Source organism: Strongylocentrotus purpuratus, unplaced genomic scaffold (assembly GCF_000002235.5).
Source record: "Strongylocentrotus purpuratus isolate Spur 01 unplaced genomic scaffold, Spur_5.0 spur5_scaffold_6, whole genome shotgun sequence".
Taxonomy (NCBI): Eukaryota; Metazoa; Echinodermata; class Echinoidea; order Camarodonta; family Strongylocentrotidae; genus Strongylocentrotus; species Strongylocentrotus purpuratus.
Genome location: NW_022145612.1, coordinates 46980520 through 47007606, shown reverse-complemented (window position 1 = coordinate 47007606; position 27087 = coordinate 46980520). Strand labels below are relative to the sequence as shown.

General features: G+C 37.1%; 1 protein-coding gene across 2 annotated transcripts in view; it reads left to right on the top strand.

Annotated features, from left to right (window-relative positions):
- LOC585445 (ATP-binding cassette sub-family C member 9) overlaps positions 1-25528 on the top strand; it is a 32042-nt gene extending 6514 nt beyond the window's left edge. For both annotated transcript variants that reach the window (XM_030972587.1, XM_030972586.1), the window contains 29 exons: positions 410-604; positions 1188-1343; positions 1748-1903; positions 2630-2764; positions 3648-3810; positions 4734-4774; positions 5092-5310; positions 5880-6068; positions 6634-6712; positions 7808-7910; positions 8713-8811; positions 10992-11157; positions 11610-11747; positions 12443-12677; positions 13401-13609; positions 14153-14319; positions 15407-15476; positions 16246-16403; positions 17183-17275; positions 17887-17989; positions 18439-18552; positions 19161-19272; positions 19842-19969; positions 20545-20623; positions 22341-22449; positions 22925-23028; positions 23510-23643; positions 24046-24108; positions 24791-25528. In XM_030972587.1, the coding sequence (XP_030828447.1) occupies positions 410-604; positions 1188-1343; positions 1748-1903; positions 2630-2764; positions 3648-3810; positions 4734-4774; positions 5092-5310; positions 5880-6068; positions 6634-6712; positions 7808-7910; positions 8713-8811; positions 10992-11157; positions 11610-11747; positions 12443-12677; positions 13401-13609; positions 14153-14319; positions 15407-15476; positions 16246-16403; positions 17183-17275; positions 17887-17989; positions 18439-18552; positions 19161-19272; positions 19842-19969; positions 20545-20623; positions 22341-22449; positions 22925-23028; positions 23510-23643; positions 24046-24108; positions 24791-24928 (3855 nt within the window). In that variant the 3' untranslated portion in view covers positions 24929-25528. The remainder of the gene's footprint in view (positions 1-409; positions 605-1187; positions 1344-1747; positions 1904-2629; positions 2765-3647; positions 3811-4733; positions 4775-5091; positions 5311-5879; positions 6069-6633; positions 6713-7807; positions 7911-8712; positions 8812-10991; positions 11158-11609; positions 11748-12442; positions 12678-13400; positions 13610-14152; positions 14320-15406; positions 15477-16245; positions 16404-17182; positions 17276-17886; positions 17990-18438; positions 18553-19160; positions 19273-19841; positions 19970-20544; positions 20624-22340; positions 22450-22924; positions 23029-23509; positions 23644-24045; positions 24109-24790) is intronic.
- The last annotated feature ends 1559 nt before the right edge of the window (positions 25529-27087 follow it).

Here is a 27087-nt window from a genome sequence, read left to right as displayed (position 1 = left end):
TCTGTACAGAGCTAATTGGAGAGGAGCTCGCAAAATACGTCACAGAATTGCTAATATGTGTTTCTATGATGACAACTTCATAAAATCACTATTTTCTATTTTCAATCGGAAATTGCTCAAACTTGTACTTATTTGTTCCTCTCAATGTTCTGCTTTTATTAAAACCAAGTTAATAATACGGTGGAGTTTTCATTTAAGGGGGTAAGAGAGGAAGAGAAGAAGAGAAGAATGTGAGGATAATCATTTTAGGAAAGATGTTGCCTTGAAAAAGACTCGTTTAAACTACTGCACAATGAGGCTATAGGAGATGTAGGAGGGCTCAAACAGGTTACTGATTGCAGGAATTGCAGCACGTTGTAACTTACTTAAAATTGTGTTCTTTTGTGATTTTCTTATCCCTACCTCCTAGGAACGGGCAGCGAGGAGGGGGCAAGAAATCAGTCTGTATCGAGTATACTGGAATACGTACTCGTTTAAAATGGTGGCTGGAGGATTGTTCAAACTTGCTGCAGACTTCTCCAACTACGTAGGACCACTGTGCATCAGCGGCATCATCGTCTACGCAACCACAAGTATTAATACTGGGACACCTAAAACAGAAAAGGTCTAAACTTTTTAAATTTAATTTATCAAACATTCACCCCAAGAAAAAACAAAGAATTATTCTTTTGTAATACAAGAAACAACGCATTTAGACAACGCTAACATCTTTTGGTCCAATGTATTTTGTTTTTCCTCATTTCTCTGAAGTTTACGTGGAATAATTAAAGTGGCAAAGATATAGCATTCCATGCTATTTTCCATTTCCTTTTATTCTTTGATATTATTGTTTATAACTTTGTATACCTTTTGTAATGTACGTATTACTAGATAATAAAGTTCAATTTTAAAGTTCAAGTTCAATGGAAGTATTAATTTTGTAACTCTATTTCTTTGTTACAGGCGGTAAAGGGTAAATGTTAAACAAAAAATTATTCTGTTCGAAATAAGGGAGTATGTCTGTATGAACAAAAATGATGGGCAGAATCGAATATTATAAGAAGAGGCAATCATAGTATAAAACGAGTCGACCCAACGATAGCGCAGTGCTAACTATTTTTCCTCTAAATTGCTTGATATGGTTGTAAAATCTCATTATTATGAGGTCATCAAGTTTTTATCTTTTTTCAATCTCTTTACATCGGCAGGCTATTCCCCATTACACAACCACTAATGAATTCTTCTCCAATGGCTTCATCTTAGTTGGATGTATATTCATTGCAGCCATCATGAAAGGAATATTTGATCAGTGCTACCAATATTTTTGTTTCATCGAAGGTCTCCATGCTAAGTCTGCTATTCAGGTGAGTGCTATAGATAAAAGCAGATGTTAATATATAAATGAATATATATTTATGTATATATCTTAGGCAATTATGCATCTGTATCATGAATGTTTACAAGATTAAGCATAAACAACAATATTATTAGTAATACTACTAATAACAAAAGGTATATTATTAATAGTAGTAGGAGAGTAGTAGTAGTAGTAGTAGTAGTAGTAGTCATGGGCATTTCATTGAAGAACTCCCGTCAGGTACCCACTTAACACCTGGGTGAAGAGAGACAGCCGTACATCAAGTGCCTATTTCTAAGGACATAATTATGCACTGAGCAGAGATTCGAACCCTCAACTTTTTATTCAGCGTCATATACCACGTACCACGATGCCCTTCATGTTAACCTGTTGTAATCACTGTTCTCATAGAGTATGGTGTATGAGAAGTCTCTTCGTCTGTCAACGTATGCGATGTCGGGTGGGATGATGACCCAGGGTCAGATCACCAACCACATGTCCCTCGATGCCACCAATATTCAACAATTCTTCAACTGGGGTAACGAGTTATGGACAACGCCAATTAAGGTATTTCTTCACAATTGAGGCTTTTTGTTAACACCATGTGGTAGGTGTAATGAAAAGGTTTTGTTTTATTATTTTGTCAAAGGGGTCGGCTTTAATATGCACGGGGCGTTAGAGGAATTTACGCAAAATGAGAAGGGGAAAGAGAACATGATGTAAAGAATGAAACTCTTACATGATACTATTTTTGGTATTGTACCACGCGTTTTAATAGGATGTCGTCGAACTTGAACTTACGATTGTTTTGTGAAACGTACATGGCCCCTTCTTACAAAGAGTTGCGATTGACTCAAAACATTCGCAAGTCCTATAATCAATCGCATGTTGGCAGCCCCTATCAGGCCTATCTCGTATTTAACATAGTTGTGATTGATATCAATCGCAAATAAGTTGTAAAATGTGCACTTAAAAAAGATTTGTAAATTAGTATTACATTTGATTACATTACGAAAATGGTCTATTGGCTTGGGTACTCTAATTCAGAGCTTTTATTGTTTATCCTATCAAGGAATGGATGGAAGGAGAGAAAATCTAGTACACTCAAACCAGTCTGTTAAGACCACCAAAGGGAAACAGAGGAAATGGCCACTGTAGACAGATGGTCTTTCTAGACAGGTTCTGCAACACACATTTCTTTCCATAGTGGCCATGATATAGAGATGGCTACTATTAAAGACAGGTTTACCGTACCCCATTCACTTTGTGATGTTTTTTTTGGATATTTTTCAGTTTGGGGTGACTCTGTATCTTCTGTATCTTGAACTTGGAGTACCGTCTCTGATTGGTGGAGCACTCCTCGTCTCTGTCCTTCCAGTACAGCTCATCTTTGCCGGCTTCACATCCAAGTATATCAAACAAGTCTTGGTAAATATTGATACTCAATTGTAAATTAGAGAGAGGGAGAGAAAGAGAGAAAGAGAGAGAGGAGAGGAGTGTGAGAGAGAGAGAGAGAGAGAGAGCACTTGAACTTGGAGTACCGTCTCTGATTGGTGGAGCACTCCTCGTCTCTGTCCTTCCAGTACAGCTCATATTTGCCGGCTTCACATCCAAGTATATCAAACAAGTCTTGGTAAATATTGATACTCAATTGTAAACTAGAGAGAGAGAGAGAAAGAGAGAAAGAGAGAGAGGAGAGGAGTGAGAGAGAGAGAGAGAGAGAGAGAGCACTTGAACTTGGAGTACCGTCTCTGATTGGTGGTGTACTCTTGTCTTTCCAGTACAGCTCATTTTTGCCGACTTCACATCCAATTATATCAAACACGTCTTGGTAAATATTAATATTTGATTCTAAACTAGAAAGAGACAGGGGAGAGAGAGAGAGAGAGAGAGAGAGAGCGAGAGAGAGAGAGAGAAGAGAGAGAGAGAGAGAGGAGAAGGAGGAGGAAAGAGAAAGAGAGTGAGAAACAAAAAGAGGGAGAGAGAGAGAAATAAGGTATCGATGGCCAGTAGCATGGACAGGGGTGGACTAGGACTGAAATTCGGTAGGGTACTTTTCAATGTACCGGCCCACCCAACCTCAGAAATACATATCAACCGGCCCTCAAGTCAAAATATCGAGCGACCCGCGGGAATTACTCCCCCCCCCCCCCAACTTCACATGGCCAGTCCACCCCTGGGTGTAGCGTGGGTCGAGCCATTGACTGGGCACTGCTGTCGTGAGGGTCACCGTATAACAAGGTGGATGAAAATACAAGGAATATGACGTGAACAATCATATTTGTTTAAATTTCCTTTAATATCTTCCTAGCTTTACTCTGATCAGCGAATGAAATACTCAAATGAGATGCTACAGGGAATCAAAATACTGAAACTGTACGGATGGGAGCGCATCTACTGCAAACTGGTCCAAGCAGAGAGAGCGAAGGAGATGAGGGAGCTGGCCAAAGTGTACTTCATCCAAGCTTGGAATTGTAAGACATATTAATATTAATAATAATAATAATAATAATAAAAACAGTGCTTATAAAGCGCTAACCACCGAAGTCTCTAAGCGCTATAACAAACAAAATATAATGATAAACAATTACATATTAAACAAAACAAAAAAGTGCAAATAAACTTACAAATTACAATACATATGAAATATACAGTGTAAGTTAATCATCAAAAGCAATTTTGAATAATGTGTCTTAAGACATAACTAAATTAGTTTTCACGGGGGGGGGGGGTAGTCGGTAATACAAAGTCATGAGGGTGTAATTTATAGATTATATCAATTTAGATTTTCAACCATTTATTAAATCCATCAAATTATCGTTTCGATGAAAACATTCAAAACCTTAAACTGTTTTTTTTTCAATTACACTCTTGTATATAATGTTTTATTTATGGTTTCTCAATTATGTATTCATATTGCATGGAATTGTAATTATGGTAGTAGATAAAGTTAATTGAAGTCAGCTGAACATAAATTGGAAAGGCTCTATGATCAGTGACAATGATATTTTTCCTTAGTAAATTCTGCATGCACTTCTATCTTATTTCAAATTTACAGATTGTTCCTCTCAGTCTTTTTGTATTGATTAAAAAATATATCCAATTCATGTTCATGAAATAATTAAAAAACTTACACTATTTGAGTTGGTCTTGTAGTACCGATCGTGTCGAGTACGATTCTCAGTCACGTATTTTGGTGGTGACGGTTAAAGGTCAATTATACCTGATATAATAATCATGTCTGATTAATAAATGTATGTAAAAAATGAAATAAATACGATACAACTGTACAACCATGACCATTGCATATCATGCTATATGCATATGACTTGCATGTGAAAATATTCCACACCAAAGGTCGTATAATTGTTCTCTTGATATTTTTTATTTTCCTCAGTCGTCATCAACATTGGAATTCCTACCATGGTAAACTTAGTGGTAAGTAGCAAGTATCATTCAGATTTCTTATTGTAACCCCACCCCCCTCTCTCTCTCTCTCTCTCTCTCCCTCTCTATCTCCCTCTCTCTCTCTCTCTCTCTCTCCGTCTCTCTCTCTCTCCCTCTCTCCCTCCCTCATCCTCCTCTCTCTCTCTCGCCCCTCTACCTCTCTCTCTCTCTCCCCCTCTCTATCTCTCTCCCCATTCTATCTCTCTCTCTCTCTCTCTCTCTCTCTCTCTCTCTCTCTCCTCCCCCTCCCTCCCTCCGCGGTATTGTATAATTATATTTACTTCTCATGTATCATTCTTCTCCCCCAGTCCTTCAGTACCTACACACTTATTACCGGTCGACCGTTGAGCCCAGACGTTGCTTTCTCGTCCCTCTACCTCTTCAATTCCCTGGTCGACCCGATGTTCATCTTCCCCTACGTGATCAGTCTCACAGTCAACTCCCACATCAGTACGAAGAGAATCAAGTTCTTCCTGGTCGCACCGGAGATCGAGGGAAAAGAATCCGAGAAGCAAGGCTCCGAGAAGGTGGGTAACCTCAAGGGAAAGGTTGAGTTCTGGGCCCTGTTTCATAAAACTTGATATCAATAACAAGTTACAAGCTACTGTTATAAGCTACTGAAATCAAGGCATCTGATTGGATGAGAGCAAATTTATCATAGAAATTAAGCATTTGTTATAGATAAAAAGTTTTGTGAAACGGGCCCCTGGTCATGCATGGTCCAAGCAATAAGCCAGTTCGTTGATATAATATGCGCACGGGCAGATAAAGGTCGGTCATTCGTACCAAAGTAGTAAAACCCATCGAGACGAATACTGGATTTTCAAGAGGGCAAACGAAAGATAAACATGAAGAACCTCCATGACTTTGGAAGTGATTATAATAAAATGCACCAAGTGGGACGTCTCCATGTGTAAAATATCTGTGGATATTTGGGGGTCGCATGTACCTTAGCTAACTACGATCTAATCTACAGTGCGTCCCAGAAAAAAAATGAAACCGAGAATGATTGATGTTTTATCATAACTTAATCACAATTATAATTAATAAATGACACATATTTGTAAAGCTTAGATCCTCCTCTTTCATTTTTCAGGGGCCTGAAGTGTTTTTTAATTCCGGGTCACTAAAGAGCAGCATTCGTCTGTCGTCAGCAGAAGAGGAGCTAGACTCCACAACGCGTACTCCTCTTATCGATGGGCGTGACAACAAGAAGAAGTACAGTGCTATGGAGGACTCTTCGTTACCTCCTAAGGATGGCCTTCCAGGCGAAGTGGCTATTAGGGTGAGATGTACTCAATTATCTTTGAATGAAATTGACGATTTTCTATAAAATATTTCAGGGCTAATTGCACGAATCCTGTAGACCTCCGTCAAAATAAATGGAATCAACTACACATTAGGCTACAATATTGGATAATGAATGTGTAATTAATTGCATCTTTAATAGCGATTTTACTGTTTTCCGTATTTCTTTACCCTCCCCCCCTCTCTCTCTCTCTCTCTCTCACTCTCTCTCTCTCCCTCTCTCTCTCTCCCTATCACCCTCCATCTGTCTCCATGTGTCTGTCTACCTGCCTCGACCATTTTATGAATCTCCCATCTCGCCCTCTTACTCTCTCTCTCTCTCCCTCCTTCTCTCCATCTCTCTGCCCTACCTCTTCTTCTCTCACCCCCTCTCTATTTCCCCCTCTTCTCCACCTCTCTCTCTCTCTCTCTCTCTCTCTCTTTTCTAGTCTCTCTGTGAGTGAGTTGGTATTATGATCGTTCGTTTTCATACGAATTCAGCCATATCGCCTATGTACACACACCAATAAATACAATGTATGCTTTCAATTGTGTTTTTACAGATAAAAGATGGATGCTTCACATGGGACCCTGACTCCCATGAGGCCATTTTAAAAAACATCAACGTTGACATACCGGCAGGTAAATTCTCCCTAGTCAAATTTGGTTAAGATCGTAAGTCCAAAGTTCACGGGTTTTTTTAAATCACGGTATTGACACTATCAAATGTTAGGAAACTATTACTTACATACAAATGTTTAAAGACGACGATTACAGGCAGATAACTATAATGAAGCAATCATTATTAGTGGCAATTCTTTATTTGTCACGTTTTTATGATAAGGACGTGACCTACTGTACACATGGTATATAATGTATTATGAAGTGGAGTTGTATGACACTGATTTTAAGATTCTTTATAAATGAACACAAATTGGCAATGTGGTTGATTGAGTAGCTTAAAACAATGTGTGCTGGTCATGGAGCATGCCTTTGTATCCTAATATTGTTTCACATCAACTTAACACAAATGATGTTGTCGGTTTTTTTTGGTGGGATGGATTGATGCAAAAAATGAATACGAATGAAATCATATGAGTTGAAATTGTATAGACCAATACCATGTTGCATTCATTTAATATGGTAATCGGCTTTCAACAATGTAGTCCACCTAAAGATAATCAAATGTATATATCGTTTTATACAACACCTACGTGGATCCTTGTCATTTGATTGGACGATTGTTGGTCACATGATATTCAATAGATGGTATATTGCACGGTCGTGCATTTTTGGTTATATGCGCCGTGCATTTTTGGTTATATGCAGACTGCGTACCTCTCTGCCGTGCGCGCGCGTATCCCTGCGTGTATCTGACGCGAAGGCAATCTGAATGTAATCGAGAAGGCTTGAATCCAACTTGAATTTATCTTTAATATAAGGAGTAAAGCATAATTTGTTGATTAAAGTTCTATTAGATCTTCTTCGATGTTGTATAAAACAAATAATGAATGTTTTTCATTCGTTCAATGGTGCGAATATTTTCATTCGTTGAAAGATTAACATTAATTCTATTCAACTCGGCTGACGCCTCGTTGAATAGAATGTTAATCTTTCAACTCATGAAAATATTCGCACTATTGAACTCATAACCATTCATTATTTGTATAATAATCGTTGAAACTTGTTATAGGTGTATATAATTTTGAAACATTCTTTGATCTTCTATACGATCAGGGAAACTGACGATCGTCGTCGGGACGGTTGGCAGTGGGAAGTCATCCGTTTTACAAGCAGTGCTCGGAGAAATGACGACGCTTCAAGGCCGAATACAAATAAGGTAAATAAAAGTTCATGCCCTCTCAGTTCCAATCATGCGCCTATAGATGATTAATATAGCCATACTCAGTCATCTTCTCCATGAAAAATGTTTCTCGTCATATCTTCGATTACCCCTCTCTCGATAATTATGTTGCAACATTGTGTATTTCCGATCCAATATCAGTCATCAAAATGTTTGTTTGACAATGTCAGACACAAATCTGGTATCCTGCCAACCCTCCAGCAATATCATTTCTGCCAAAGTCAATATTTGTTAAGCGTATATCAGATACCACATTCGTGCTTGTTTTTATCATATTATTTACTGTACAGTGCGTCCCAGAAAAAACGAAACCGAGAATGATCCATGTTTTATCATATAGTTAAATAAATGACACATATTTGTAAAGCTTAGATCCTCCTCTATACTAACCGGCCCTCAGACCACATCGACCTCCCTCAAGTTGAGTTTGGGGAAAACTCCCTAACTAGCCGTGGCCGGTCCAGCCCTGGTGAAAACATATCACGGTTATACATCTCATCTGTTATATAAAATGTAATTTTCATAATAATATCTATAACGTTCTCTCGGTAACTGTGTTAATTTATTATGGGCGTTCCCAACTCAAGCTATGCTTTCCGGGTTTTCGCCTCCTTCCGTATCTGAATTATTTACTGTATACTCTATGTTGAAATAATTGTTACATATATCATGTATATATACATTGTGTTTCATATTGTACTATTGAGAAGAAAATAAATGTTAATAAATACAAATACAAATATCATTCCTTTACTATTTTTGTTTATCTTCTTTACAGTAAAGGATCAAAGATCGCATACGCCCCTCAGAAGGCGTGGCTTGTCAACACATCTCTGAGGGAAAATATCCTATTCGGAGAGCGTTATGACCCAGCAAAGTATGAATATTCTATTCTTCTTCATTATGAATAATACTTGTTATTGCATATCGATGAGGTATAGCTTTAAGAATATATAACTATAATATATACAATGTTTCATTATTGTAATGCTCGGAATCTTATTAAAACGAATGAATACAAGAATGGGAGAAGGAAATATTTATATAATATTGACTGGCCTTGAGGGGTATATCAGAAATATTGACCAAGCTCAGATCATATTGCCCCGAGTCGAAAGACGAGGGCAATATTGTCTTAGCGCGGTCAATATTTCTGATATCCCCCGAAAGTAAAGCCAGTCAATATTTTTATTGTTATCCAAATCAGACATCTAGAGCAAATACAGACATCCACCATGACAATCTCAAGAACTGAACAAACTTTATCAAACCAACACTGTGCATCCAGTGCTTGACAAAATTTTCGATACACTGCAAACAGTGTGTATTTGGTGTGATTATTACGTCACAATAGAGTGCGCGCAAAGTGCGCAGGTTCTCGTACGCATAATAGATGCGCAATGAAAATGCGACGCGGTCAATACAAGATGCCGGGATGCGAGACCGTGGAAAATACCAAGGTATATTTTCACTCGTCTCTACACGCAAAATCAATACGCGCAGGGAGACCAAGGAAAATACAAAGAATATACCCCTCCGTTCCCACTGCTAGTGAAAACTAGGGCAATACGGTTTTGTAAATGACCAGCTCAGATGTCTGATACGGGTAATAATAGTTTATATTAGATAGCTTAGACAGATACCGAGGTGTGATTGGTCCAGAGCTTGTCACGTGATATCATTTGTGAGGATCCAAATTGTTATATTTTCCTGGCCGGTCACTTTTTGGTGTTATATTAACCAGCTGGTGAAATGAATATATTTTTAATCAATGCATGTCGCCCTCTTGAGGACTGTATGTCACCAATTACACACATTACACCATTACCGAGGGTCATTTAATTTTTTCAATATTTTTTTTTCATGAATTTTTTTTTCCCTTGAAATTATTTTTTTCCACATTTTCTTTTTTTTTCCCAAAAAATGCTTTTTTAGGTAATTTTTTTTTTTCCCGAAAAATGCTTTTTTGGGTAAAAATTTTTTTTCCCCAAAATTTGTTTGTAATTTTTTTTTTCTTTCTTGAACTATCTCGACAGATTATTTTTCCGTAATTTCCGAAAAAAAGGGGGAAAAAAAAATTTCGGGTAAATTTTTTTTGGCCCCCCCCCCCCCAGACAAAAAAAGGGCTATCTAATATAACAGTTATTGACTGGCAGGGGGTTTATAACATTCTTTGGACCTGAAGGGAGTTATATTTCCCCTCGTGACCATATTTTCCCTCAGCGCTGCGCGCTTCGGGAAAATATAACCACTTGGGAAATATAACTCCCTTCAGCGGTCCAAATAATGTTATATTACACCCCCTGTCAGTCAATAACTGTATAATATTTATCAAAGGGCAAAAAAAGTTACCTTAGGAATAAGGTCGGTCTGATGGGGATTTCATTGTATTATGAGTATTTTGTATTAATATTTCGGATTGAACGAAGCAATTAATGTTATTAGGTAGTTAATTCTTGTAAACAATAATGTCTCCAAACATGGCTTATATAAATACGAGGCTGGCTGTATTCAGTGGCGTTGCATGGGCCCAACCAATGAAGGAGCTCTTGCTTCATCGGGGAAGAGGGAGGGGGCTCAGGCCTTACTAGGTGAAATAATATGCAGTGAAGATGCGACTATTTCTCCTCTCCCTCTCCTTTCCCCCTTTTCTCTTTTATGTCGCCATTTGATGTGTGGACACATGCCCCTGTGCCCCTATAAATACGCCATTTGCAATACCTCTAAATTATCTATATCCCCAGGGGGTGTTTCACAAAGATGCTAAGTCGACCTTATCTCTAAGGTGGACTTAACATTTATGGAAAGTCGTTAGCATCCTTGAAAATATTTTGTAAAAGTTATTTTTAAAGGCTTAAAATGTTGATTCAAATCATTTATATTTTATATTTTCATGAGAGATTTCATGTTCTTGATGTGGAATTTATGAAAAGTCTAAAATACTTGAATTTTTGCATTTGAATATATTTCATTATAAGGCTACAAATGGCTCTCCATAATATTTAAGTCCAACTTAGAGTTAGGTTTGACTTAGGATCTTTGTGAAACACCTCCCAGGTATCGGAAAGTGGTCGAAGCCTGCGCTCTGGCTCCAGATATCGACATGTTACCTGCAGGTGATGCGACAGAGATTGGAGAGAAAGGACTCAACTTGAGCGGTGGTCAGAAGCAACGTGTTAGTGTAGCAAGGACTATGTACTCAGGAAGAGACATCATAATACTGGTAAAAATCAATTTAATCCCACTTGTCATATCTATCATGGTAACTCACACAACATGAAAAACTTCTTCTTTTTTTGAGGGGGGGGGGGATCGGTTGAATATCTGAAATCGTGTTCTTTTGAAAATGTTCTAAAATTTGCATCAAATTTCTGGTACTAGAACTAAAGATTATCTTGAATATCGTAAGTCTGTCTTTTTATTCTTCTTATCTTAACGAATTCATTTAAAGTACTTTGTATTTTACCCTTAAAATGTATATATATTTTCATATAATTTGAAAGATTTATATTGCATGTTCTTTAAACTAATGAATGAATAAAGACTGAAGATTTATCTCTTTTTATTCTAACTTTGCGAATGTTTTTTTTTGTCTTCTTCTTTTTACTGACCAAGACCTCATTTTGCGACCGTTATTTCGCTTTAATTTCGATTATGTTTACGGTTTCATTTTAGGATGACCCCCTGTCAGCCCTGGACATGCATGTTGGTAGTCACCTCTTTGAGAATGGTATCATGAAGATCTTGAAGAAACAGAAGCAGACCATAATACTCGTCACCCATCAGCTACAATACCTTCCAGAGGCCGATAAGGTGAGTGCATGACGTAGCTACAGGGGCATGTGAGGCACGCCCCCCCCCCCACCTCACCCCATGACAAATGGCGGGAAGAAATACTAGAGGGGGAGAAAAAGGGAGGGGAAGGACGAGATAAAACCCCTTTTAAGTTTTACGACTGACATGATCATGAGACAACTTGAAGCAGATTGCTTTTGTAAGAACGTTTTATGATGAAATAATATTACTATACGCGAATTAGTTTGAAGCCAAGGAAGAACAAGTCGCTGTTAACGTGTGTGATGTTTGCTCATAATACAAGAATAAACTGTATCCTCTTTAAAGATATAAACCAGTTTTGGAAATGCCCCCTCTCAAAAGAAGAAATGGAAGCTCTTATTACCAATCATGTGAAAGAATACGTTTTGACTAATACGTGATGATATAAATTTTGCCGGGAAACCGCCTATTGATTGATATATTTGGTATATTATTATATCTATCCAGTCCGGATAGATATAATAATTTATCGCGTAGTCCCATATATATATTTCTGTGTAGTTTCTAGAACCTTGCAATACACACCAATACTTATATGCTAGATGGTCAACCATATCTGATCGATTCCACAACGTTTCTTTCACATTGCAATCGCATGACCAGAACTGGTCTTTACCTTTAAATGAGGAAATAAAATTAATAACCACCTCGCCTTTTCCGTTTTTCTTCAGATCATCATCATGAAAAATGGAAAGATCTTGAGAGAAGGTGAGCCGGATGAAATAGGCCGGGAGGACCCAAGCTTGATGAGAGATTGGCAGCAAGCCATCAGGCAGATGAGCGAGTCAGAAACCGAGATGTCCGAGTCCGAGGCACTGCTGGAGGAAAGGCGCTCGCTCAAGAGACAGATATCCTTTCTCTCTAGTGCATCTACCAAGGAAGTATCTTCGACGCATGACGACAATGGTATGACAATCGTAAAGACAAATGTCCGCAGTTTCGCCGCGGTGTGCAGTGTGTTGATTTGCAGATTAAAAACAGAGTTGGCCCTAATACTGATCCTTGTGGAACACCACATCTTATCTTCTTCCTTTGATATTCCCTGACGTCGTACTTGACTTGGTGGAAATACCATGAACGGGTGTACAAAATCTCGCATACAGCGAATTAGGATGTCCCACCAAGAACCACAATGCAGTCTCTCAGAAAGTCTTCGGGTAGGGGAAGGGGTGGTTTGTGATGATGAAATTTCGTTATGGGCGGTTGGTGGAGGGTGTAGTGCATTACATAAGACACTCCTGCTGATTGATAAAATCTTTGATCTAGTTATTACCTGAATGGTGTTAAATTCATCATGAGAATCCATGCTCACGTGTCTTTAAGCCAAATTAGCCTTATTATAGCCATAATAATAGGACCCACGCTACACAACTATATTACTCGATGCCTAAGGAGCACAAGATCTAATATAAACCCTTAATCTTTTTCCTTTAGCCCCGGGTAAATGAAAACTGTGTTTCCGACACAAATGAGAAAGGGAGAACGATGAAACTGAACTCAGCGAAAAGTGAAAACAAAAAGATATTCATGAAGACCAGAACTATCTCCAAGCTCTTTGTGTAGTCCATACCGTTAATGTCTTTTTTTTTAAATATTAAACCGGCGTCTCTTTCAAAACTTGAATTGCAGATGATGAGCGAGGACGTCTCATTGTGACAGAGGACCAGGAGAAGGGCTCCGTCTCTTACGGTATCTACCTCTACTACTTGAAAGCCGTCGGGTATTTGGTAGCTCTACTGGTCGCATTTGCTTCCATAGCGGGTGCAGCTATAGAAATAGCTACCAATTTCTGGTTGGCTAGATGGTCTGAGGCGAGTCTACAGACCAATAACACCCAGGTAATGCAAAACATTTGGTTGATTTATTTATGAATATGAACAAACACCATCGCACTCATCATCATCATCATCATCATCATCATCATCATCAAAGCCAACGTCATCATCATAGCCACCACCATCATCATATTAAAAAAAAAAAAAGTTGTATGGTGATGGTTCATTAGCTAAGGTCATGCGTAATACGAAAGATCCAACCCATCCTTTGTTCAGTCACTTTAGTTTCAATAGATCTTGTGTTCGCCTTTGTGTCCCCCCGTACCAAGCGGGTTCACTTTAGAAGCTCATTTGTCCCTTATTTTCCATCCACATGTAATAGTAGTAGTAGAAGTAGCAGTAGCAGAAGAAGTAGAAGTAGTAGTATCATTATTATTTTCATTATTCTTGTAATTATTATAATGATTATTATTAATATTATTATTACTATTATTGTTGTATCTATTATTATTGATATTATTATTATTATTATTGTCGTTATTTGTTATTATTATCGTCACCATCATCATTATCATTAACGTCCTGCTGTGTTTAATGCCAATATAGCAAGCCATTGATGACGCGAGTTACTACATTACAAACTACGCCATCCTATCCGCCTTCAACGTACTCTCCAGAATGACGTACGTCGCCTTTATTTGCTTTGGAATGTACTTTGCCGCCAAAAAGCTGCACTATCAGATGTTACTCAACGTTATATCTATCCCATTAAGGTATGTTCTTCACCTTGGTCGTGGTGTATATTGTAGAGATTGATTGATCATCAATGATGGTATATAATTTGTTACCTGACTGCTATTTTTTGTCGGTCATGTCATCGTTTCGTTTCTCTCACTAGCCCCCCCCCCCTCCCCCTTCACTGAGCGAAATATCGGGCGGCGCGATTTTTACATTTGCGGGGGCAAAAAATAATTTAAAAATTGTTGCTCACTATCCCCCCCCCCGCCTCCCCCCTCTCCCCCCTCTGAGAGAAATATCGGTCGGCGCGATTTCCAAATTTTCAAACACCCTCCTTGAAAAAATCCTGCGTACGCCACTGATATACCAACAAGAGACCAAACAAAACTGAAATTACACCAAATGGGAAAGGATTGGCTGGTTTAGAATCGGTCTGGAGTGGGTTTAACGGTTTGCCTAATGTCTCAGACATATTGGCCCGAATTCACAAAGGAGGTTTGTCGACAAACCTTGGTTTTCGTACGTCATGTGACGCATTTTTACACGTTTTTTTTACAAACCTGGTTTGTAAAGAACAAAAGGAGGTTTGGCGAAACAAAAGGAGGTTTGTCGACAAACCTCCTTTGTGAATTCGGGCCAGTGAGTGCATCCGACTTGATTTCAAACCCACGACCGTTCAGTTAGGAAATAAATATGGCATAAATCGAATCTCATCATTGAAAGTGCGTTTAGCATGAAAGTTCATCGTCCCGGGCAAAAACGAAAGTTTGACATCTTGTGTTTGAATTGTTAATGAAATCTTAGGTTTAAGTAGATTAACTTAAGACATGTTTCATGCACATTTTATGGCTTCCTTGGTTTATAAAAAGAAACACGAATCTTTTGTGAAATAATTACTTCGGACAATATCAAAAAGCCTTTCGAAATATCAACATATAAGGCATTTTCAACAGACTTTGCCCCCCGTCCTAATGAAATGTGCAAACATTACAATGATGAATTGTGTAATCCGAACATAAATGTATATGGGATATCTGATGGGGCATTGGAATTTCAATTGTTGATTTCCCGAAAGTCTTTGCGATCGCGTACCTCGCTGATTTGCACTTATTTTGTCAACAGGTTCTTCGATACGACGCCAACTGGCAGAATTCTGAACCGTTTGTCAAGCGACACCCAACTTATCGATCAAGTAAGTTTGGTTTCGTTTAACCCACTGGAACTATGTAATAAGCCTATGGAATGCGAGTTTCAGTAGTCAACAGGTTAAAGTCTACTAATGTTGATAATTCTTCGGAGGAGCGGAATCGTAGCTAATGTGACGTGTAGGAAACTTTCGCTTCCATTTGTCATAAGCAGTTGATTGTGGAGGGAAGGGGGAAAAAAATGGGGGGGGGGGGGTAATAATGTTACTAATTCAATCACGTGGATACAAATAGTACAACATTACCACATTGATTTATGAAAGTTCTTTTTTCGTGATAAACCTTGATGAATCATCAAGAGGTTTATAGAACATTCTTCTGTTCATATACGAGATAAAGACATTAAAAAGAACGTTGAGTTCCGGTCAAGGTGAATATTGATTTGTGAGTTCTTATGTTCTTTTCGTTTCACTTTAGAAGTATATCATTTTAAAAACATTTCCCCTTAAAAGGATTGGTCCTCAACTATTATTCGAAGTATGATGAGAAAAAAGCTTACAATTTTGGAGCAATCTTTCACTCCCCAGTGTATAGTCCCATATACAAATTTCTATGTGCAAGATTGAGTACATTTCTTATCATTTAATGATTCCGTAACTTCACAGTGTTATTATTAACTTTTCCCAATTGCTTCCAGTTTCTGTCACGATGTAATCCCTTGACCAGAACTCTTATTTTCTCCATCTTTAACATGTATATTAAAAATTTAATGTCTGTATCAAATTTTGAAATGATTTTATTTCATTTGACCTCTAGCGACTTGTGCAATCGATGCGTCTCTTTATCAACATTAGCGTGGTGCTCTTGTCTGCATTCGTCATCATCATCTCCGTCAACATCTACTTCATATTCTTCGTGATTCCCATCGCCGTCGTCTTCGTCATCTTGCTGATGTTCTATGTTGTCACATCAAGGTAAGGGATTCAAATCAGTGAGTTGTGTGTACATGTAGCTACAGAGCCCCCCTCTTTGAGTAATGGCAAAAAATGAAAAAAAAGAGAGTAAGGGAAAGGGAGAATGCGAAAATGACGAGAAAGGAATACACCTGGACCACCTCCCGCCCCCCCCGATCTATTAAATCAGAAGCCTTGTAAATTAGCATTTCATTTTCCAAGTAAGACCAGTACCCCCCTTCGTTACAGGGCCCCCTCAATGAGTGGACTTACGCTATGCCACTTTATAGTGAAGGGATGCAGTTCATTTTCCTTTGATATAGTTGAACATTTCATCTTAACGAACTGCCTAATTTTTTTTCATTATATTTTGTTGACTTACATCTTTACAGCTCTTACAAATCAAGGTCTACGCTTGATTGCATAAAATCAGCTCCGAAAAGTTGAGCACCTCCTCAGATAAAAAACATATTTTCTGATCTCAATTATTGATTGATGTAAAAGTAACCAATTCAGTGGCCTATTTGACAAAAGGTCGAATGATAGACAAAAGCTGACATGTCTGAGAAATGAATGTTGGAGCACTTAAAATAATTATGTCAATAAACTTTTTTTTGGTGGTCATTTCTTTCATATTTTTCATGCCGGTTCTATATATTTATGAAGTCTTTCCATATAAAAACCTCTTTACTTGATGTAAAAGAAACTTTTCTTTTTCATCATGCCGGTTTTACTTTTGTTAAATTATATCGCAAGTAAACTAAATGACTACTCTTTTATCATATCTGACTTTTGAACAGGGAGCTCCAGCGTTGTGAGAGTGTCACACGGTCACCAATTTTCGCCCATTTCTCCGAGACACTGGGCGGATTGCCAACTTTAAGAGCCTTCAAGTGAGTGATACACGGTTGGTAAAATCAATCTGACACATAATATACTTCTTTGCCCTTATTTTACATCTTCCTTTTTAAGGATAAATCGAGCTCATTCTTAAAATACTTTCAGTAACAATTCATTTTTCCTGCATCTAACATGAAGGTGGTGAGTAGAAAGGTAATTCATGTTCTGATTTGTTTTCTTTCACCTCCACTCTTACTGGTTAGAGAACCTAACAAATTGTACAGGAAATGTAAGCTACATCTATTAAATATGTCTACTTTAAAAAAAAGATGAACATTTAACTTATGTACTTTTTAATCAACCACCATGTAAAATAACACAACCCTTAGATGCTCCTGAAATGGAAATATTATTTTGTTGAGTTAAAGCCGACGAATAAATTAAGCAGCAAACACTTGTGCAAAGCATTTTTGCAAACTGACAACAACATGATCGCAACGACTTTCAAGTAATCAACTTGAAGGCATTTTGTTTGAAATACCCTATTTCCTGCAAAAATCGTGCTCGGAAAATGCAATATGTCATTCAAATGTTACACATAACTTTCCTGTATCATGACTTTTTTCTTCTTCTTGTAATGAATATATCTTCTTGTAATAAACAGGGATGAGAAACGATTCTTCCAAACGGCATTGGATCGCATCCTCATCAACAACACAGTATTTACATACCTCATCACCGCTCAGAGATGGGTTGGAATAAGACTGGTAAGTAGGAAATGCCGATTTCAAAAATTAATTGAAGCAGCAACAAACAATTTCCAAGATGGTAATAACGTTTGACGACACAATGATGGTACGACAATGATAAAGATGCTGCAGATGGTACTGATTAATAGTATTAACCGTGAATAATGTACAGGTAATTAGGATAGTGATCACTCTTGATGATGACGATGATGATGATGATAAGGAGGAGGAAGAAGAGGCGGATAAAATATGATGAAGACAATGCTTGATAATAATGATGATGATGATGGTGACGATGATGAGATGATGATAATGATGATGATGATGATGGCATTGTATTGATTTTAGACTTACAAGACAACCTTACAGACCTACAAATGTTTCAAAACAGATTGTCAATTCCATATTCTCAGCAAATAACTTCTTTTAGAATATATTAAATAGCAAGAGCATTATCTTTATTACAGGATATGCTGGGTGCCGTCGTGGTTCTGTGTTCAAGTTTACTCTGTCTGCTTGGGGCATTCTACTTTGGTATTGATGTAAGCCTCGTAGGACTGGCTATTTCATATTCACTCGAGGTAGGTCCTAAATTATCTGAATTATTTATATTTAAATATCTTAGTCTATCTTTGTATCTCTGAAAATGCAATCATTTGTCTGCAATCGATTGAATGATTACATATACATGTTATGTAAACGCTTTGAAAGATTGGCGTATAATTTCCAATCTTCACATTATTGTTCTACTCCCTTAGCAGGGTGGGGATGTTGGTTGTGATTTAACTCGTCCTCATCAGACCCTATAAATATAGCTTATTGGAATGCATGACAAATATATTTGCGATATAAGCTTAGAATTCTTGTGAGGTTTTTAGCTATAGATAAAATCGTATTATCTTGTTCTTTGATTATTCACCTCTTTATCATGATGATCGACCTTGTTTAAATCACACTTGATGTGTATTGGCTCAGTGGTCGAGCAGAGGTCTCGTAACCGGGAGATCCCGGGTTCGGAACCAGGCCGTTGTTCTATGCCCTTTGGTTGGGCGTTCATTCGCACTACCCCATCCCTCGGAAATCACTTAATGCCGTAGGTCCCTTGGTTACTTATCTAAAGTCATCTACCTGCTTGTGACAAGTTGAGTAAAATAAAATCATCGATCAATCCCATTTTTTTTCTCGATAGATATCACTTTTCATGAACCTGAGTGTTCGGGCCGCTGCCGAAGTTGAGCTTCAGATGAATGCAGTCGAAAGAGTCAAGTACTATGCAGAGCTGCCAACAGAAGACTACAGTGGTAAGTACTAGTAGTACCATGAGACAGAGACAGAGACAGCGAGAAAGAGAGAGAATAATATGAATTCTTGTATCAAGATTTGCTTCTTCTGACGGGATCGACATCTCCAACGTTCCTCTCCACTCCCTTCGTCAACTTGTTTATGTTTATGATCATTCTTTTTGTGATATAGGACATTTTTTTATTAGGAGTGTCACTTAACCCTTTTCAATATTAGGGCGAAACATCCGAAAACTATTAACAGGCAAAAAAATGTTTTTAAAGGGTTCGTCTGACTTCAGTTTGAGTCTTGAGTTTAAAAAAAAAAAAAATATCAAATTAATTTGCAGATGAAATAATCAGGATGATGATGATAGCTTCGTGAGTAGCGACGGTATCCTCCTCTGTTGGGCACTCGTGGTGCTTGCTCTAGAATGTCTCACAAATGCCACGTTCTTAGTAAGTGTGTAAATGAAAGTTTAAAGTTCATTCGTCTTTGTTAGCAGTCGTAAGCGCGAAAATGTCCAAAAAAGCTCTAATAACAATTTGCTTGTCATCATCTTATGTCTCATTATATACCCTTCTTTCAGGTACTGAACCGCCTCCTTCCTGGCCTGACAAAGGTCTGATTGAGATGGACAATATCAGTGTACGCTACGCTCAGGAACTTGATGCAGTCCTCACGGATGTCGATCTTACTATACCAGTACAAAATAAGGTATGTTGGTTGGAATAATTCTTGTTATAAAGGTTCTACTTATTAATGTATTAGTCATGTTTTTAATGATCGTTAATATTAATGATGTTTGAATCAGAATAGACAAATATTTATCTATTAAATTCTATGTATCAATCAATAAAGCAGAAATATAATTGATCCATTACGTATTTAGAGTAAAGGTGCTCAAAGTATGAATTATAAATTTATGTACAATGCTCTTTACCATTGGCCTATCTTATCTTCTTATTTTTTCATATCTTATATATTACTGATGTGTCATGTACATGTATCTATCCGTTGTAAAAGAATCAGCAATTTGGCCCACAAGCCACGAATAATGTTTTATTTATCTTGTAAAATCAAATAACCGTTTAAAATGAATGAATTAACTCTATAATGTGCTTATACTAGCTGATTGTCAGCTAGATATCGTCGTCACATTTTCTTCCCACTAACTAACGAATGCAGTTTCCCTGGAAACTACATGTTCGTTGAATATAGACAAGATAACAAGTGATATGCGGGAACATTTTGGTTGATTGAAATTTTTGTTTCAACTAATCTCTCTACAGCTTGGGATTTGTGGTAGAACAGGGAGCGGCAAGTCGTCTCTAACCCTCGCCTTGTTTCGTATCATTGATACATTCAAAGGTAAACTTATATTTGTTTTCCTTAGATGTCTTTCACCTTTGTATTAATTATATAAATGAACATTTGAGCATTACATTTTTCTCTTAAATGTCGTATGCTATAGGATTTCCGCGAGTTTGTCATTCAAATTAATTTGTCTTGGGTTCAAATTCGACGGTTTTAGTGCAGTCAGGTATATCTCGGGTTTGTATTCCCTTTTCTAGTTTTCAAATCTATGGAATTTTTGTTAGAATCTACGTATGTTTCATTCAAATTAATGAACAATGTGCTTCTTTCGCTATTTGGTCATTCGATTTGGTGCAACACGATTTTCTGACAACGCGGCGGTGTACTTTTAGCATTCTAATTCATTTGTAGCATTCAAATTAGCACTTTGTGCACTTAAATTGATGGTCAATATACATTTCTCGTTTATTACACACTTTTTATAGCTCGTTCTTTTTCTTTCAAGATTGTGGCTGGTAACTTCTTGGTATTTCATCATATTTCATTTTCTTGCATTTATACACTTATACTTATTAGATTTATCTGATATTCATCAGCATTTAAGTTTGATTGTTAAGAAGAAAAAAACGACTTGCATCTATACGGACCTGATGGTCTCAGTATATTTGTAAATGTTCATGTAAGGAAGTTGTTTGTCTTATGTTTCGTCATAAATTTATCATAATTTCTTCATGGAAGAAGGGTACAATATTGTGACTGGGGTAGGGACTAGAGTTAACAATTTGAACATGATTTATTATATTTAGCCATGTCTTTAGCCATCGATCTGCTGGCGGGCAAGTAAACTATGAAACTCTTTAAGAAAAACAGAGGGGTGTGCTGGGTATAAGAGACGATGTGAATTATTTTTGTAAAATTCCGAGTTTGTAGTAAAAAGGGGCGATTGAGGGTACCCCCACCTTTCCCGGGTATATGAACATGTCCGTGCATAAATGCCATATCCCTTGATTTCGCCCCTTCTTTACTTTATGTCTGACTACACCCATCTGCATTGTCCTGAAAATTAATAAATGGAATAACAGCTTAGACCCCAATGGCAATTCGTGCATTTTAACTGCATTATTTAAAAACTGTAAAAGTTTGTTGCAATTCTTCCCCCTAACATTCCTAACTTGAATAAAAAATATTACGAATACGAATGACAGGTGTTAATTTGAATGATAAAAATTACGCTTCGACAAGTGAATATTAATTTGAATGCTAGTTGAGCAGTTTCTAAATTGAATGACAGATCTATGAAACCCTTCGACCAAAATCCTAAATTAAATACAAAAACTGGACAATTGAATGATAATTGGCATGGCAAAGCCGATCTGCGCTAACTTAAATGCAAAGTAAATGAATTCGAATGACAAACACGCGAATTTGGCCGGGAAATCCTATATCATTGTCTGTTCATCGCCCAGGAGGATCTTTGTTTCAAATGGTAAAGATGAGGCAGTTTGGAAATGATTTTGAATTACACGAGAAGTAGGATCATATAAATTTAAGATTGAAATAATATTTGGTTCTCATCAACGTCCTTAAAGAGTTTTCCGGGGAGTTTTCGTACGTTGGTGTAATAAATACCGTACCATCAGTCAGTTCCATCTGATATAATTAGTATGCATCTTATGTCACTCCTAAATTCATATCACATGAGATTTGTTACAAAATTGGAACAAGGGATGTTTTGGGCCTGATTTTCTAAATTTTGATTCATTTATTGAAGGCCGCATCGTCATTGACGGGATCGACATCGCCACCGTTCCTCTCCTCTCCCTTCGTCAACGTCTCTCCATCATCCCACAAGATGCATTCCTCTTTACTGGAACTATTAGGTAACAATTATTTCTCATTTTTTCTAAACGCTCTTCTCGTCTTTTAATCATTCGTCAACATGCACCCATCTTCTCTGTATTTGGTAGCGTCCTTTTCCCTGGTCTTTTCTTCCCCTCTCCGTATTTGTTTTCCTGTCTCTCTATCGTCCTTAAAAATACCTCCGTAGTAATTAGGATTTTAGGACTATAAAGACCAGAACTTATTTCGTCTCTTTTCGTCGCTCTCATCTTTCTCTTTCTTCTTCTTCTTTCATGTCTATGTCTGTCTTTATCTCTTTCTTTACATCAATTCTCTATATCTTCCCTCCTCTGTCTATATGGCTGTCTTTCTGTCTTTCGATCTGTCTGTCTGTCTCTGTCTCTGTCTCTGTCTCTCTATCTATCTATCTCTTTTTTATTCTACATTTAACTTTAAATAATGACGATTCATGAAAATTAATATTTAAAACAAATAAATCTTGTGTCCATTTCATAGGAGCAACCTCGACCCCACGAGTGATAAGAGTGACGAGCAACTTTGGCAGGCATTAGAGATTGCCCAACTCAAAGATATTGTCACACAACTTGACATGGGATTAGGTTGGTATCCTCGAATGGATTTTGTATTTAAAAAAATATATATTTGGTCGCAGGGAAGTGAATTGTTTTGTTCTTGATACTCTACCGAGTCACATCTAAAATTAAGGATTACGAAGACAACCACGGAGTGATAATGTTGGTGATGTTGATGATGATGATGATGATGTTGATAATTTTGATGTCGATGATGATGATGATGATGATAATTATGATGTTGATGATGTTGATAATGATGATGATGATAATGACGGCGGCAGCGATGATGACGGCGGCAGCGATGATAACGTAATTATCACCTTGAATTCTGACTTAATTATAATTCATTTTGATTTCACACAAATTTTTTTTTTTTTAGATTTTTCATGAAATCTCCATACGTCATCTAATAGTAATATTCATCTGAGCTTCATAGATCATCGCTACTATGTAACCAAGGTATTTATATACAGTAACCACGAAATTCATCTTTGATATATTTTAGACTACCAGGTAACTGAGGGAGGGGACAACTTTAGCGTCGGACAGCGTCAACTCTTCTGCCTTGCCAGAGCTTTCCTGAGAAACTCCAAGATTGTCGTCATGGATGAAGCGACTGCATCAATAGACCAAGAGACAGTATGCGGCCAATTCTTGTATTTTCATTTTATTTTTGTCGATACTAATTTTTTTTTATACGAGTAGGTTAGTATTCATTTTCGATGCAGTTTTAATATGACGATTGAATCAAAAACTCATCAGATATTGAAAAAAACGATTGCAAAACTTATAAGTACCCTGCTGTATTGCTTATAGAAATCATGTCCGGATTATAAAAGTCATTGCCATTTTTGCACATTTCAAGAAGGTAAAGCACAAGGCTACTGAAATTGGCTCGGTTATTTCTTTTAAAGTCTCTGCAATCGTTTCATAATGACAACATCTTTAGAACCGTTGATTTGAATATGGTTTAGATACAAATATTCTATTGATATCATAACATTCTGATGGCAAGTTCTTTTCGTTTGTCTTCTTCTAAAGGATCTGATATTACAAGATGTCGTAGCAGATGTCTTCCAGGATAGGACCGTCTTGACTATCGCAGTAAGTATACTCCTCCTCTTCCCTTTATACACGAAGTACTGACATTGGCAAGCAAATAAAACAGGAGATTATACAATCCTTATTATTTGTGGGGAAAAATACTTTAAGAAGGTACACTCCAAATCTGAGAACATATTGAACAAGATGAAAGCACGAGATCACATAAACATTTAGTAGGACAGAACTACAAGATTATGAATGATTTTAAAAGAGAATCTTAATTTTGATGATGAATAAGTACATGGGACTCTCAAATTGACAAAATGGCCATGTTTGTTATGTAATTGTGGACAGTTCTTCCTTTTGGTTGTACATTTTCTTCTATCCTTGTCGTTCTGATCCTGTTTTGCCCTATATTCTTCATTTCCTTTTGTCTTCATTCACCATTCCCTTCTATCTTTTTCTCTAGTAAGCATTGTCACCATTATGCATTCGTAATCTTTCCAGCTGTCTTCATTTTGTACATATTCATGAATATTTAAATGTATGTTAGAGGCGGAGTCAGATTTGGTGAAGGGGAACTTTAATATACCACCCAAGCATGCCCTTACAAAAAAGTGCAGCATTACAGGTATTTTCCCTCATATTTTAGAATTACCTGAGTTATTGTGTGAGTGATCGTTTAATTATCTAAACCCCTCTAAGCATTATCGTCTTCTCGTTTTCTTTTTCTTTCACGCAGCATCGAGTGTCGACTATCCTGAACGCGGATTCGATCTTAACGCTACAGGACGGAAAGGTGATCGAGTACGACTCGCCAAATAACCTCCTCGACGACGACACCAGCATGTTTGCTTCTCTTGTCAAGGCAGGGAAGTAATGGCTCAGGTGCAAACCCTAAGCGAAGGGTGATAGAATCGCGAAAAATATTAAACAAATAAAGAGAAAAGAAAATGGAGAAATAGAAAAGTAATGGGAAAAAGATGATTAGACAACTTCATCACCCTTTTCTAATCTTAGGCCATGTTAATTCGTATTTCATCCATATTGAAAGACCGGTGCCGAGTGCAAGTACAACCTCAATGTCTAAGCCCATGTGACGACATCGAAGAAGGTTGTTTTTTCCAAATAAGGAAGGTGAAATAAGATGATAGATGATGATGATGATAGTGGTCATGTTGATGATGATAATCATGATTGTGTATGATAAAACGTTGTCAGCCATTACAGGATATGGGCTGCGTTATGGCGTTGATACAGAATTGCTTTGTTTTTCATCTTTAATATACTAGTAACTAAAATTCTGATGAATAGAAAATACTTAAAGACACCCAGTCTCAAAGTAATTTCCGAATGAACAGGTAAATGAGGAAAGTCCAGTGACAAAAATAGGGAATTATGTGTTAATGATATATGCATTAATTTCTTTTTCATATATTCTATTTCTCCGGAGCATCTCTGCTCTCTGCCCCCCCCCCCCCCCCAAAAAAAAAAAAAATAAAAAATAAAAATAAAAATCCTCCTCTCAATCTCTCTCTCTCTCTCTCTTTCTCTGTCTCTCCCCTCTCTCTATATTCATCCTTTTTTTCTCTCTCTTTCTCAACCTATCTATCTATTTAACTCCCTCCCCTCCCCCTCCCCTCTCTTCCTCCTATCCTTCCCCTCTCTTTCTCTCTCTCTCTCTCTCTCTCTCTCTCTCTCCCTCCTTCTTTATCTCTCCCTCCCTTTATATCCTTACTCTTACTTTTTTCATTGTTTATCTACAAAACAGCAACGGACATGAGCTAGTTTAGACAAGCATGAGCTTTATTAATAAATAACATGCTTCTTATATTTTAAAAAATGTATAAAAAAAAGTTGTTATTGTTCACCCTGAACTTATCTATATAATTCAGTTAGCATTCAGTTTTCATCAATTATCTAATATCACATTGGAATTTCGATTGTGTTCATATTTGTAACGAAATTGTACTTTCCAGTAATATTTTAAGAGTTTAATATTTCAATGAAGTGAAGGGGTTACTAGGCTCAGTAACTCTTCTTGTCATGCTATTTGTAATATGTAAAGCCTAATTGAGAAGACAAAAATACTTGAACGCTGTATGTTTGTTATGAAATTAAAATCTATTTGAAATATACTTAAATGTTTATTATTCACGCATTCTAAATAATGTGCCTGTCTTAAAACTGTATATAAAAATGTATGTCGCCTATGCTTGAGCTCATTCGCTTTGTTCGTCAATATATCATCGTTTATTATCCTTAAAACCATATCATATCGAAATCAAAGACATCCAAATCACAAAAGAAAAAAGAAAAGATGGGAAAGAGGAAAGTTCATCTAAACGCAAATTGGGGTCAAGAAATATAATGTTTGTGCTGAAATACATTGATCACCATTAGCTCGGATGTTTGCATTGTTTGATTGTAAAGTGTTGCCATCACTGCCATACACCGATGTTCAAGCTAATTCCCCCCCCCCCCCTTAAGTGTGTATATGCGTGTGTGTGAAACTTCTAAGAGAAAGGGTCCGGTCAGAAATTTTTAATAAATAAAAACCTTGAGTATTTTCCGGCATTTTATGAGAAGCACTGTTCTAATTAATTTTGTTACTCATTTTCTCACTGTAGATTAGATGCCAAAGTTGCAAAGCCTAGCTACTTCTTAACACTTTCGCTGTACTTTTTATTCGGTCTGGTGCAAGTTATGACCACAAATTTTGCCGTACATTTTATGTACCGGTCTCCCAAATGGATTTTCTTGAAGACATTGACATATACTTCGATTGAAAGTTGTAACGTTTACCATAAAATACAGACTTTAATCTAAATAAGTGTAATTTGCTGGTTTTAAAAACCAAGACAGTGTACGTCAGTACGTGATAAATAAAGTGCATATAGGTATGGAAGCAACCGATCGACAGATATCGATGTACAAGAGCGTCGCTAACTAATTTTGAATGGCGATACCAACAATAATTGACCTAAAACAAACAACGATACGGTGCTGATAAAAAGAGAAATTCATTATATTTTTAAT